This window comes from Mobula birostris, chromosome 30, assembly GCF_030028105.1.
Source record: "Mobula birostris isolate sMobBir1 chromosome 30, sMobBir1.hap1, whole genome shotgun sequence".
NCBI classification, from domain to species: Eukaryota; Metazoa; Chordata; class Chondrichthyes; order Myliobatiformes; family Myliobatidae; genus Mobula; species Mobula birostris.
In genome coordinates, this window is record NC_092399.1 from 20,669,392 (window position 1) to 20,684,744 (window position 15,353).

General features: G+C 38.6%; 1 protein-coding gene across 1 annotated transcript in view; it reads right to left on the minus strand.

Annotated features, from left to right (window-relative positions):
• The window catches only part of csmd2 (CUB and Sushi multiple domains 2), a 689,393-nt gene that overhangs the window by 167,118 nt on the left and 506,922 nt on the right, over positions 1-15,353 (minus strand). Inside the window, exons 37-41 of the mRNA XM_072247323.1 lie at positions 11,704-11,892; positions 10,519-10,696; positions 8,170-8,315; positions 2,073-2,153; positions 182-295 (exon numbers count right to left, since the gene is read on the minus strand). Of these exons, the coding sequence (XP_072103424.1) occupies positions 182-295; positions 2,073-2,153; positions 8,170-8,315; positions 10,519-10,696; positions 11,704-11,892 (708 nt within the window). The remainder of the gene's footprint in view (positions 1-181; positions 296-2,072; positions 2,154-8,169; positions 8,316-10,518; positions 10,697-11,703; positions 11,893-15,353) is intronic.

The following is a 15,353-nucleotide window of genomic DNA, read 5'->3' on the forward strand; positions in this document are numbered from 1 at the left end:
TATGAAAAGGCTTGGTGTGCTCTGTGTACTTTGGGGGCCAAATGACCTCCTTCTACAGCACAATAAAACATAAAATTCAAAAGAAAAGACACCACTTCTACAACCATGTAGGACGGAGAATTCAGCTGCATCTGCAATTACTCACTGCTGCAGTCTTCACTGTCACTTTCTTTGTACGTACCTTCACAGGATGGAGGTGGACCTTCAAACTGGAGATGCGTTCCCAGGCGACATGTTAATATTTCATTTCCAATCAGTGTAAATCCAGGAAGGCATTGGTACTTGATAATATCACCTTGGTATATGAAAAAAGTAAGAAAGTTATAGCAAAGTGTCAAAAACAAGAAACGTACCACATATTCTTGTTCATTTTTACAAATTTCAGTCTAGTTCTCTTCAATGGATCATTGTGCATTTTTAACTGATCAGGTAATTTCTCCTCCCGTTTTTTCCACTATGTCTATTGAGAGCGGGGATGATTATACAACATTTGTTTTCCTGTAATGATGGACCAAATCCCATTCATCTCCTTTCGAGAGTACCAAGTTCTCAAGAGGGACATATTCTCTTCAATATGTCTGGGAAGAAAGGAATCAGCGAACCAATGAGGAGAGACTATGAATGAGGGAGGAGAGAAGACAGAGGCAGAACAACCTATTTGATAGAGGTGTATACCCAGCTCTGGATCAACTCTGATGAATGCCTGAACTAAATCATTAAATCATCCTTTGTCATAAACTGTGCTCCCTTAATGCCTGTGGTACACGGTGCAGTGGAGAGCAATCAGAGACGAAAGCACAACTTAAATCTGCCTGTTACCAAACAGCTGCGGTCAATGGAACCATTTAAAAGCCATGGAGACCTACTCAGACTTGGAGCATCTGTGCTGGAACATTATGTGAAACCCAAGTGGCCCGCCATTTGTGCATGTAGGTCATAGCCCAAGAAGAATTTATTGCAAACTCAGTGTTAATTTTGGGATAGCGATGAATGAATCTAATGGTTCTCTTCCTTTTCAGTCCCGATGAAGAGTCTCGGCCCAAAACGTCTACTGTTTATTTCTGTCCATAGATACTGCCTGATGTGTTGAATTCCTCCCGTGTTTTGTGTGTGTTGATAAAGAAGAAAGGATTGCATTTTTACAAATCAGGGCACTGAAATGCTGTTTAAAGTGTTGTCTTCGATTCAATCTGCCTATTTATAACAATGGAGAAGTGGCAGATGGACTTCAATCTGGAAAAGTGTGAAATTTAACACTTTGAAAGATTGAAAGTGAGGGTGGAGTACAAGGTTAATGGCAGAATTCTTAGCCAAAGTCAATAGATTCCTCAGAAGTACCACAGTTGATAGAGTGGATAAGAAGGCATTCAGTTTGCTGGCCTGCATTAGTTGGGGGATGGAATTCAATAGCCATGAAATACTGTTGCAGTTCCATAAAACTTGGTTAGACTTCTCTTGGAGTATTAAGTTCAGTTCTGTTCATCTCATTATCGGAAGAATGTGGGAGTAGTGGGTGTCTGGAACACACTGCCTGTGTGCTGTTAGAGTGTCAGATAATAGGGATATTGAAAAGACTCTTAGGTGGGCACATGGATGTAAAAATAAAGTAGAGGATTATGGGCTGTATAGGAGAGAAGGGTTAGATTGATCATAAAGTACCTTCATATAGGTTGACATAATATTGTGGCCGAAGGGTGTTTACTGTGTTGTACAGGTCTATGTTCCATTTCACTGTTAACAATTTGATATTGTTTGCTTTGTGTAAATGACAGCACAGAACAGGCCCTTCGGCCCACAATGTTGTGCCGACCCTCTAACCCTGCCTCCCATATAAGCCCCCAACTTAAATTCCTCCATTGGTCCAGTGGTCTCTTAAACTTCACTAGTGTAGTTTTAATATTTATTGTAGTTTTAGTGTAGATTTAATATTTAATATTAATTAAGGGATGAATGTTAGTCATTAAATAATGAAGGATAAAACCTAAGGCAGATTTTGCTTTTTTTTTGACTTTGACATGATTAGTAACAGGACTCGTTGCAAAGTAGTGACAAAAAGCAGTTAGCACACTTACCGATCTCAAACTCTTCATCTTCAGAAAATATCTCTGCATTTGTCACAGAGACAGGTGGCCGGCACTTCCTCAGCTGATAGGCTGAAAAACAATAAAAATGACTATCGATCATTGGAGTTTTAATTGCAGCATCACATCACCCACTAAATCAAAATCTATTCTTAAGCCTCAAGAAAGTTATCTTGATGAAATGGGTGTGCTATTTTAAAGGAGTTTGCAGTTGCTAAGCAAATACCATGAGAGGTTTAAAGAAGGAAATTTTGTGTACAAATCTACCATGTTGGGTAAAGCTTTTACCCTAGCTATAAGATTTGAGAAAAATGATTTCAGGTACTTCCATTCAGTATGCCTCCTGTTTACATATTCAATACATGTAATTGATTTACTTGTTTGTTTATTACGTTTTATTTTATTTATTGTTTTTTTCTCTCTCTGCTAGACTATGTATTGCATTGAACTGCTGCTGCTAAGTTAACAAATTTCACGTCACATGCCGGTGATAATAAACCTGATTCTGATTTTTCATATCCATTGTTAGCCATTGACTGTTACATTTCTCAATTACTTCCCCTTTCTGCAACTACAAATGTATATACTGTATACAATTTCTCACTTTTGTGCCCTGATGAAAGGCCCTTGATTTAAAACATCAACACTGTTTTTTGCTCACTGATTTTCTTGAATTGTTGAGTGTTGCCTTTTCCATTTCTCATTTCCTCTCTCATATAATCCTCTAGTTATAACAATATAAGACATAGAAGCAGGAGTACTATATAACCATTCACTACCGTGCCCTCATTCAATAAGATCATGATTGAATTTTCTGATCAAGTTCTCTTTACCAAACCAGTCACATGGACTTGGATGATCTAAAAATCAATCAGTCAATAGCCTTGGATCTATTCAATAGCTGAGCATTCAAAGCAGTCCAAAGTAGATATTAAAAGGTTTACAACCTCTGCTTAATGTAGCATGCTATGTAGTGGTTAGGGTAGTCACTTTACAGTGCCAGTGATCATTGATCGAGGTTTGATTTCCACTATTGTTTTTAAGGAGTTTATAGGCTCTTCTTGTGATTATGTATTAGATTTCCTCTCACATTCCAAAGAATGTATGGTTCAGTTTAATGAGTTGTAAGCGACACGCAGGAGCACAATCCTCAAACTGTGTAGGTCTTTGACGCATTTCACTCAGTTACAATGTACATGTGACAATAAAGCTAACTTTAACCTTTAAAGGATTTCTCTTCCTCCCAGAACTAAATTTCAATGAACAACAGAGTTGCATAGCTACAGTTGTCAAAGACAGCTCAGGTGTGAGAGAGCGGAGACAGAGCCAACTTTGGGAAAAGAACAGACACAGTTTCGTGGTGGTGAACTTGATCACATCTAAGCAGTATGAGGGTATATTCACACTCTTTAAATACACCATGACACCGGCAGGACATAGAAGAGCAATGTGATCCACTTTATACACATTGACTCAGCAAATGGACCAGTTTTCTCTGATTGCTGTCGCTGATTTTTTTTGCCAAATAACCATATTCAAGATATTTTGCAAATCATTCACAGGGGCTTCCCAGGAGCTTAACATCATAATGGACATCAGGACTGCAACTAATACCTTCTGAACTGTTAGGCTTTCAGGTATCTCTAAATGAGAGACAGAGAGAGTTGGAGAGGCAGGGAGGACATTGTAAAACTGAATCATATCCTCGATTATATGATTCACTTTTGATTACTATCAACTATTTCAAAGTTCAAAGTTTAAAGTAAATTTATTATCAAAGTACATATATGTCACTATATGCATATCTGAGATTCATTTTTTTGTAGGCATACATATTAAATACAAGAAACACAATAGAATCAATAAAAGATCACCCCCAAAAGGACGGACAACAACCAATGTGCAAAAGCCAACAACTGGGTAAATATAAAACAAGAAAAAATGTAATAACAAATAAATAAACAATAAATATTGAGAAAATGAGTTGCAGAGTCTTTGAAAGTGAGTCCATAAGTTGAGGGAATGTTTCAGTGATGGGGCCATATGAAGTTGAGTGAAGTTGTCTCCTCTGGTTCAAGAGCCTCATGGTTGTCTGGTAATAACTGTTTCCTGAACCTGATACACTGGGTCCTGAGGCTCCTGTACCATCTTCCTAATGGCAGCAGTGAGAAGACAGCATGACCTGGATGGTGGAGGCCTCTGATGATAGACACTGTTTTCCTGTGAGAGTGATCTATGCAGCTGTGCTCAACAGAGGGGAAAGCTTTACCTGTGGTGTACTGGGTTATATCCACTACTCCCTGTAGCCTTTTCCATTCAAGGGCATTGGTGTTTCCATACCAGACTGTGATGCAACCAGTCAATGTACTCTCTACCGCACATTAAAAGAAGGTTGTTAAAGATGTAAATGACATGCCAAATCTTTGAGCTACTGTTGGTCAAATTTAACAGCCAGAAGCTTAAAATCAAATGAAAATTTCTTTTGTCTTTTTTAGTTTCTCTAACATTCCAATCACTAAAGTCTTTTTTTATTGACACACCTGAGGCAGCCAGTTCGCCATCCAACCCAACACTGAAATGAAGCTTCCTGCCAGGTTCAAATTAGTCTCTGGCTATTACCTGCATGTCTAGAACACTAAAATAAATAACTATAATGTGCTTCTGTACACATGGATTCAAGAGAGAGGTGGTCAATTGAGTGCAGGTGATGTCACCCTAAGGCAAAAGAAAATGGAATTTAAAAGTAGTAACTATTTTGTGGGCAAAGTCTATTTTTGAAAGAATGAAGAAACCTGGAGACAAAGTAATATTTTACATTCCAGTGTTCCAAATTATCACTGCAGGTTAAACAAAATTCATTTAGTGTAGCAATTAATCCAACAAGGAAAATGAGGACTTATACCATTGTATGGTACTTGGTCCTAATAACGTAGTCATCGAATAGTGTCAAAAGACGAAGATGAATGAAGCTTATTAGTGTGTGTGAGCTGTGGTTCTAGATCCTAGTTGGAAAACTAGTAGTATCTTTCCCTTCATAACCATCTGCAACCTTTAATGAGTTGTATGCTTATCGCAAACTGCATAATTTCCATGTGTGCAGGTAAGCGAGAGATGGTATAAAAAGTAAAAAGTGAATTTCTTATGAGAGCACGGTACAGAGTGCATTAGCGTCACATTATTGCTCTCAGTTTTCAAAGCAGCTTTCGAAGTTTGAACATTTCTCTCAGTGGAAAAGCTGAAATAAATTAGCATTCATATTTCAAATGATATGCTACTTAGGCAAAGCTGTCTTTTTAATGTATTTGACGTATCCAACACAATTATATTTCAACAGAGCTCAGGAATATTGTCCTAAAACATCAGTATGGAAACGCTTGTTGCCGAGGCTCACAACTGCAGTCACCAGACTCACAAACTGAGGAATGGAAGGTGTCAGTTGCAATGACTGTACAGCTTAAACACTTACGAATGATATTATAATTAGCAATTTAAATGGAGTTCTTAAAACATTAATGATAATCCTGTCAGAGTCATAGACTTCAATAGCATGGAAACAGACCCTTTGCCTCTACTCATCCATGCCGATCAAGTTCTATACATGAGTTAGGAACATTTCCAGTATTCTTAGCGATATCACCTCTAAACCAGGGTGTCCTAACCTAGTGTCCACTGACCCTCTGCTTAACAGTATAAAAAGGTTGGTAACCATTGTTCTAAACCTTTCCCATCCATGTACCTGTCTAAGTGTCTTTTAGATTAATAATTGCAACCAGCTTTACCACTTTCTATGCAGCTCATTCAATATTCCCTCTAGCCTCTGTGTGAAAAAGTTTCCCCTCAAATCTCTTTTAAGTGTTTCCCCTCTTTCCGCTCTCACTTTCAATCTATGCCCCTTAGTTTCAGACTTCCCTTTCAGATGAACCGGAATGCATAATGCCAATATTGAAATAGATATATCGTGTTCTACACAAAAAGCTGGTCATGTTGGCTCAATGATCATTTCATGTTCCAGGATTTATTTTCTTATCTTGTACTCTGGGTAACATCATGCACAAGTCTACAAGAAGATGGGAGTGAGGCAGAAAATGGGCATTTCCAGTGAGAGCCTCAAAACATGTCCATAGACATAGTCATCAAAATGGAACACTTCCCCTAAGAGGAGAGCAGTAAGTAGTATTATTAGAGTCAATATAACACTCTATGCAGATTTATACTAAAACAATTATCGTAATCTACCCATACTGACCAGTCAGAGTGTTCAGAAGTTTGGATTTATTCAATGCTGAGCTAAGTGTGTTAAAATCTCTATGACTTCACTCAGGAACTGGCAACCTAAATAGGCCAAGAACATTCAAATGCATGTAATACCAAGAAATCAGGGGATAGATCCATCGCTCAAAACATGGGCTCCCTATGTCATGGAGAGCATTGTAAATGGCTGCATCACCACCTGCTATGGCAGGGGCGGGGAGGGTGTACTGTACAGGAGCAAAATAAACTGCAGACACTTGTAAACTTAGTCAGCTCCATCAGGGGCACTAGGCTCCATCGTACCCAGGACACCTTCAAGGAGCGATGCCTCAAAAAGGTGGCATCCATCATTAAGGACCCCATTTCCTGAGTTTTGTCTTGTTCTCATTGCTACTATCCAGATGGAGGTACAGAAGCCTGAAGGCACACACTCAATGATTCAGGAACAGCTTCTTTCTCTCTTCCGTGTGATTTCTGCATGGACATTGAACCCATGAACACTACCTCACTAGTTTTTTACTTGTATTTTTCCACTACTTACCTAATTGCACTGTAATATATATATTTACTGTATTTCAGTATTTCATGTTTTTTTCTGTTATTATGTATTGCATTGTACTGCTGCCACAAAGACAAGATATTTCACAATGTTTGTCATTGATATTAAACCTGATTCTGATTCGCACCATGTGATTGTTCTGGGATAAAATTGTGTATTTTGCTTCTTTAGAATATTACTGGGTTGCATTGATATGACAGATTGAGCATCATTCTCTTCAGATTTTTTTGGGATATTTAGCTATTACAATTTAGCTATTGATGTGTCGTCATATTTGTTCCTTATTCTCAACATTTGACAATTTTAAATTTCATGCTAATGTTCTTTCCAGTTGCACACTTAATCCAATTCAATGCTCATCTAATAGGGTACCTCAACTGAATCCATAGCTTCTACTTTTGCAGTATCAGTAATATGAACAACTTAGTTTGGGCTTTTGAATCCAAATCATTCACATAAATAGGAGAACAAATTTACGGTCCAGAATTTTTGGGTTACAGCTGCCCACCATCCAAGGCTATTAGACAAGTGATGTCCTGTTGCCAATTCTATTCTTGGACAAGAGGGTAGTTAGTCAGCTTGCCCAATATTTGTCCATCTTGCGCTGGCTCAGAGTTCACATAGAATCACTAGACTCATGAATCTTGGTGAACGAGAATACGAATTGCAGCTTACTTTACAGCAGGAACCCTTCCACAATGTAGCCTTACAGTAGTTGTTCTTCTCATATCTATAATTGTGTCTGTATTTAGATTACTGTCATCTGACGGAACAACATATGGAATTGATTTTTTGTGCAACCGATGTTAAAGATGAAACAACCTGTGTGATGTTAAGAGAAATCAATTTTGAACAATATTTTGTTACATAGTTCAAGGTATTCATGGAAGAGTTAGATCATATATTTCAGTAGCTGGGATTCTACCACTGATGAAAAATTGAGAGTTTAATTGTTGCTCTGCACGTAGAGTTCTATCACAAGTCTGAAATATATAAGAGGCAGAAAACAAGAGAGACAGGGAGAGAAAGAAGCAACAGAGAGAAAAAAAAGTGGGAACGAAGTAAAGGAAGAGAGAAAGCAAGAGTGCATGTGTACATTTGGTGATGCTGTGGTGTGATAAGTGTGAAGTGGGTATAGAAAGAGAGGGATAGAAGTGAGAGTATACATAGGTAATCTGGGGTGATTATTATCATTATTATTACAAAAATTGCTTGAATCTAAAATGTTCAGATTAAAAATGTTCAGATTCAAATTGTAAAAAAGAGATATGAACTGACCATAAAATTTTATAATAAATCGACCTCCATTTGCCATATCACTGTGGAACTTGAAGAGAACTTGATTTGAAGTGCTGTATGTTGATTCTTTTATGGAACTTCCACTAAATACTCCTAGCTGGGGTGCACTTTGTTGAGCTCCATCCCTAAAGGATCAAATTATTAAACATCAAATTAGCTGAGAAATAGAACAGAAAAAGAAGATATTGATAGATAAATTTTCGGTATATCAAGAGGTAGTTTTTGTTACATAAATACTCAAATGCAAAGTGATTTTTTTTTTCCTGTTTGGATTGAATGACCTATTGAGGAGAGGCAACCTCAAGCTCAGGACTTTGAAACAAGCCAAATGAGCTCAAAACTCTGATACTGTGGAGATGACAGTGGACTTCAGGAGGAGCCCCCCAGTACTCCCCTGACTCACTATACTCAACAGTATTGTGTCTGCTGTGGAGACCTTCAGGTTTCTGGGTGTCTCAATCTCCCAGGACCTGAAGTGGACACCCAACGCAGACACTCTTATCAAAAAGGCTCAGCAGAGGTTGTATTTCCTACATCAACTCAGGAAGTACAACCTGCCTCAGGAGCTGCTGATTCGATTCTATTCAGGAATAATCCAGTCTGTTCTCTGTTCGTCCATCACTGTCTGGTTTGAATCAGCTACCAAACAAGACAAGAATAGACTCCAAAGAACCGTTAGGGCTGCGGAAAACATTATTGGTGTGAAGCTGCCCTCGATCCAGGACTTATATGCATCTAGAGTCAGGAAGCGAGCAAGCAGAATCACTGTAGACCCATCACACCCTGGACATCACCTGTTCCAACTCCTTCCTTCTGGTAGGCACTTTAGATCACTGTATGCCAGGACAAATAGGTACAAGAACAGTTTCTTTCCGTATGCCATCAGTCTTATGAACACTTGAATTTTAGTCTATTATAAACCAAGTCCACCTGTACATACACAGGTATACCTCATTGTATATAGTTCATGATTATTTGCACTATTGTTTTATTTGCTTTTTGATTCTGTACAGTCAGAGGTCAGGGAAACCAGCATCAAATTCCCTGTACGTGTCCACATACCTGGCGATAATAAAGGATTCTGATGCTGATTCATCCAACTCTACTTGATAAGTCAAATTCATCTTCTCACAATATCACTTAATTATTATACCCCAAATTGATATTTAATTTTCATTTGAGCTCTTCCATTCTGTATATTTCACCACGTCACAGGACTTGCTATTGACAAAAGTATTGAAAGGAATTTACCTTTGCATGATCATTCAATTCTTTTATATCTTTATATTCTTATGTATAAAAACCTTACACATTGTATTAAAGTACTGTATGCTAGTGGCCTAACACTGTTCAGATGAGGTTCTCCTTAGACTGAATTATGTGACACCTCATTTTAGTAGCAAACCTGCTTGCTTCCCTTCTCCAACTATACCTATTTCCAATGGGAAATGTCCTTCCTCAGAGGTTAAAATTAGTCCAGACAACATGAAGCCCATGTGCCCATTCTCTCAGTGTGACATGACAGGAGCATTCCTAGAGAACATGCTGATGTTACTAGATTAAACGATCTCTGCACAATTTACACCAACTTTCAATCTATAGTTTAAACCCAGCTGACAGCATCGTTTTGGCTGATCTTTCAACCTATAACTTCAACATTTTTGGCTGATCAGTTCAAAGCAAGCCCAGTGAAGGGTGCTAAAAGTGAAAAAAAAGCTGAAAATTTTCAAGCATCATCTTTGAGGAGAGCAAAGCAGGGTTAATGGTCACTTCTGGAGCCAGGAGATGTTGCAAGAAATAGGTGGAGGTTAAAGATAATGGGGTATTGAGACATCTTTAAAAAATCTATCATTGGAGGGCAGTCAGGATGTGATTAAACTATATGACAACAAAAAATCCATGTGTCAATAAAAAGGCAAAAACAAGAAGTAAAGACAAATCAATCAGAGGAGAGGTGAATCATGGAGATTAAGAAAAAAGGAAAAATGCGTTAACCATAGCATTTCTTCTAGGAAGGGGGTAAGCTGTGGCTGTTGCCGTAAATAGATACAATGCAGGGTGGACAATATGGTTTGGATTTCTGCTGCCACTTGCCCTTTTCTTCCATCACTCTGTCAAGATACTGGAGCCTTTTCCATGTTGACAGCGTGTTTTTGCTTTGAACTTCTGCAGAGGAGACCTGTGTACAAACCTCAAGGTTCAGCTCAATTAACTAATACTGTCAAATAGTCTGCTGCCATCTCATTTGTAGAAGCGGTGTTACTGAGTGGACGGCGAACAATAAAAAGCACAGCAAGAGCTGAGCTGTGAGCGAACAGAAATTCGTACCAGATAGTAATGAAGTCGTTGCCAGGTTCTAGCTGTAGTAGAGTTAAGTTGACATAAATCCCATAGCCCACAGGCACTGTCACTAGCCAAGTACAATCCTGCGAGTTCGGATATTCATTTGGATAGCCAGGAGAGTAGATGGTGCCATTGTGAGTAGTAATATTACCGCCACAGGGAACTGAAATGAAAGAATAGGTCTCTTTACGGCCGTTAACAAGGATGATTGAATCAGGAAAAAAAACACAACTGTTGAATGCTTCCAGAGAAGAAACTGCATGTATTCATATGGCATTTGAGACAGCTGACTAGTAAAGATTGATTTTAAATGTACAGACAACCACATTGCTGCACAATATACAAAGGAGTCAAGAATAGCCATAAAAACTGATTTTAAACTATCAGTAACTTAGCAGTAATATAGGAAGTGGTGATCACAACTAAAATGATTTACAATCGACTATTTGCTGAAATCCTAATTGCAAAGCCTTATCTTTATAATTTTGGGAGCATTAGAAGAATCAAATAGGGAAGTAATTTTAGAATGATTGGAATCAATGTATTAAAATGTGCAATAGTTGCTGTTAGGGCAGGATTTATATATTCTCTTCATCCTAATCATTCTTATATTTAACATACAATATACTGTATATTGTAAAATTATTAGTCTAATTTATTATAATCTTCAGGCTCAATATATTTATTGATATTTTGCACATAGATATGAATGAAATTATTACTTCAAAATATTTATTCAGCACACTAGCAATAGACCATATTACATGAATCATGTACAGCTTTTTCACTAATTTGAATTAATTTATGAATGTATTGAAGCAGTTCATTGCCAAGACCTACTCTTATCAACACTGTGCTTGATTCCATATATCTGCACAATTATCTTTATTGCCTCTCTCTACTGGAATATCCACATCAGATTGACCAGATTGTGGGTGAGAATGATGAAATTAATATGCAAATATTTATTAAGCATGTCAAAAATGACTGTCAATAAAATATTCTAACATAACCAGCTAACCTATATTAATTTGATGCTGTGACTCACCAAGGCAAATTATTATTTGTGGATACGCAAAGTGTAAATTATCACCTTTTTGCCATCTTGCACCAGCCATTTGATATTTCACAGATTTAATCAATGACCATTGACAATAATAAAGTTAATACCTTCACATCTTGGAATGGGATAATCCCAGTTTCTGTCAACTCCATGTCGGCAGTTTAAAACCGAGTGGCCGACAAGGTGATATCCAGGGAGGCACTCAAATGAAATGGACTGTCCAACATTGTAACCAGATTCTGTGACAAAGCCATTAGGAAATGGCTGAGGGTTAGGGCATTCATGCAATTCGTAAGCTGAAAGAAAAATGGTACAATTTATTGTATTATTTATTTATTTAGAAATAAAGCATAGACTAGGCCTTTCCGGCTCAACAAGCCACACTGCCCAGCAAACCATCTATCTAACCCTAGCCTAATCATAGGGCAATTTACGGTGATCAACTAACGTACTAACCAGTATGACTTTGGGCTTTGGGAGGAAACCGGAACACCCAAAGGAAATTCATGCGCTCATGGGAAAGACATACAAACTTCTTAGACAGCTTCGGGATTAAGCTCTGAACTCTGACACCCCAGCTAAAGTAGTGTGGTGTTAACTATCACAGAACCATGGTAACCTAGCCCCAAATTAGCCTGGAATGTCTACAAAACTTCTAATTTGAGACTGTCATGTTGCCTAATACAACTTTAGTGAAATCAGTTCAGAAAAATGAGTTAGCTTTCTTAAATGTTCTGTAAATGCCCAAGTTTTATTTTATAATACTATCTCTAAACTATATAATTCATTCAAACAGTGACAGGAAAAAATGCTCCAATTGATTAAATTCAAGCTACAACACCGAACGTTTAAACGATCTGCTTAGGCCTGCATGTCTAAGGAAAGTTGCTGGTCATATAATCAAATTTACAATATGCATTTACAAACCCTGCATTAATTGATACCAGAATTTTTCTTCTTACAAGTAAATTAACTTTTCTGTAAACTAGTTAATGAGAAACCTCATTAACTGAGCCAGAAAGCTGCCTCAGCTCTGTGGGCATGTCGGCTGACCATAATCCATTAGAAGTAGACCAATGTAGCATGACACACAAAGAAGGAGAAAGATGGTGTTGGTCTCAAAAGTTTTGATGATTCGTTTTTAAGGTTCATGCATATTTATCCACATCATTTCACTTCTTCCATTCTAATGTACTGCGTTCAGTATTCCCAATGTGGCTTCCTCTACATTGGAGAAACCAAAGGCAGTTTGGGTCATCACTTTGGAGAGCACCTGTGCCAAGTCTACAGGAGTAATCTGAGCTACCTGTTGGCTGCTATTTTAATTCATCATCCCACTCACTGTGCTCTCTTTCTCTCTCTATGACCTCCTGTACTGTTGCTATGAGGCCCAAGAAAAGCTCAAGGAATAACATTTCAATATTGGTCTTGGCCCATTGCAGTCGGTGGGACTCAATATTAATTGACTATCTTCTAAGAAAGTTTCTTTTTCTTTCCACTTGCATGAGAACTGGCCATTTTTGACTGCCACCATTTTTTCTTCCTTTTTTTCTGTATAGCTAGTGTACCATGTGGCCTACAGTACAATAAGGGACTACTTTATGTTTTAGTAACACGTCGTTGAATGCGCTATTAGGCGCATATTGAGCTTGTGTTATTAGGCACGTATTGATCTGTACGTGTGTGTTGGAGTTCGGTTTCTACCAGTAAAGAACCATGAAACTTAGTTCCCGTCTCCAGAGTTTTTGTTAGTAGCATTGCCAGGCCACATACACAACAAATTGGTGACAAGGTTAATGAACCTACATCATACCTTATATTCCGTCTGGGTAGCCTCCAACCTGATGGCATGAACATCGACTTCTCTAACTTCCGCTAATGCCCCACCTCCCCCTCATACCCCATCTGTTATTTATTTTTATACACACATTCTTTCTCGCATTCTCCTTTTTTTCCCTCTGTCCCTCTGACTATACCCCTTGCCCATCCTCTGGGTTCCCCACCCCCCTTGTCTTTCTTCCCGGACCTCCTGTCCCATGATCCTCTTATATCCCTTTTGCCAATCACCTGTCCAGCTCTTGGCTCCATCCCTCCCCCTCCTGTCTTCTCCTATCATTTTGGATCTCCCCCTCCCCCTCCCACTTTCAAATCTCTTACTAACTCTTCCTTCAGTTAGTCCTGACGAAGGGTCTCGGCCTGAAACGTCGACTGTACCTCTTCCTAGAGATGCTGCCTGGCCTGCTGCGTTCACTAGCAACTTTGATGTGTGTTGCTCATATTGGAATGCTGTGTTTTACTTGATAACAACACTCGGAGGAAGAGCGCAAAGAACAAGCCAAAGAGCGGGAGAAGGAGGCAAAGCGAGGCTACGAGTCTGTAAGGAAGCAGGAGCACAGCCGGGGTCGGGAATGTCGGAAGACCAAGCGACACTCGGAGCTGCAGCACGTCCAAGCAAGACCTCAGATGGTGCTGACCCCCAGGGGCTGAGGGTCTGCCTGCCCCAGAAGGGAAATAAAAGGGAGCGACACATACATCTAGACAGAGTTTGCTCATGACGCTAGCAAAAAGGACATGTGTGTCAAAAAGAAAACATGGGGAAAATGGGACAAAATTAACATAACAAAGATGGCGATGATTGGAACCATTACAGCATTTGATAGTGGCATTGAAGACTGGGCAACTTACATTGAAAGAGTGGAGTTATATTGTGAGGCTAACAGTGTTAATGAAAGAAAAGCCAGCATCTTACTCAGTATTATGGGAGCAAAAACATACGGGCTGCTACGGAGCTTGTTAACCCCTGAAAAGCCAACTGACAAAATGTTCAAGCAAATAGTAGACACTCTCCAACAGCATTTAAGCCCCAAACCACTGGTCATTGCTGAAAGATTTAAATTTCACAAATGGAATCAGAGCAGAAATGAAAGCATTTCTGAATATTGTGCTGAATTGCACAAATTATCAGAACATTGTCAATTTGGAGCTGGTCTTTTGGATGCATTGAGGGACAGGTTAGTGTGTGGCATGCACTGTGAAACCACACAGAAGAAGCTCCTGGGTGAAAAAGACCTTACATTAGAGAAGGCGCTGAACATTGCAATATCAACGGAAACAGCAGCAAGGGGTGCTTCAGAGATGCAACAAAAGTTTTAAAAAAACTTGTTATAATTTGATATTATTACATTACTTTGTTATAATTTGATATTATTAAGTTACTAAATAAACAAATGGAAGGCATTTGTATGTTAAGGATAAACACATTTGTTTAGTATGGTGCCCCAGTAACAAACACAGTTGATACACTACTAAAATAAAAGGGGAGGAGTGTACCATATATCCTACAGTATAATAAGAGACTACTTTATGTTTTAGTAACACGTTGTTGAATGCGCTATTAGGCACATATTGAGCATGTGTTATTAGGCACGTATTGATCTGTACGTGTGTGTTAGAGTCTGGTTTCTACCAGTAAAGAACCATGAAACTTAGCTCCTGTCTTCAGTGTTTTTATTAATAGCATTGTTGTGTAGCCAGGCCACGTACACAACAGCTAGACTATACTGACTATACATCATTAGCAATGCACTACACAGGTAAAGAAACTTAATCGTATTGTAACTGCAACTCTATTTCACTCTAATAGAGAAATTCTCTTTTTTCTACCCATCTCCCCCTCCCCTCAACCTTCTCTTCTACCTAGGCTAACTCTTCTCTCTTTCTCAGTCCTGATGATTGGTCTCAGATTGAAAATATTATT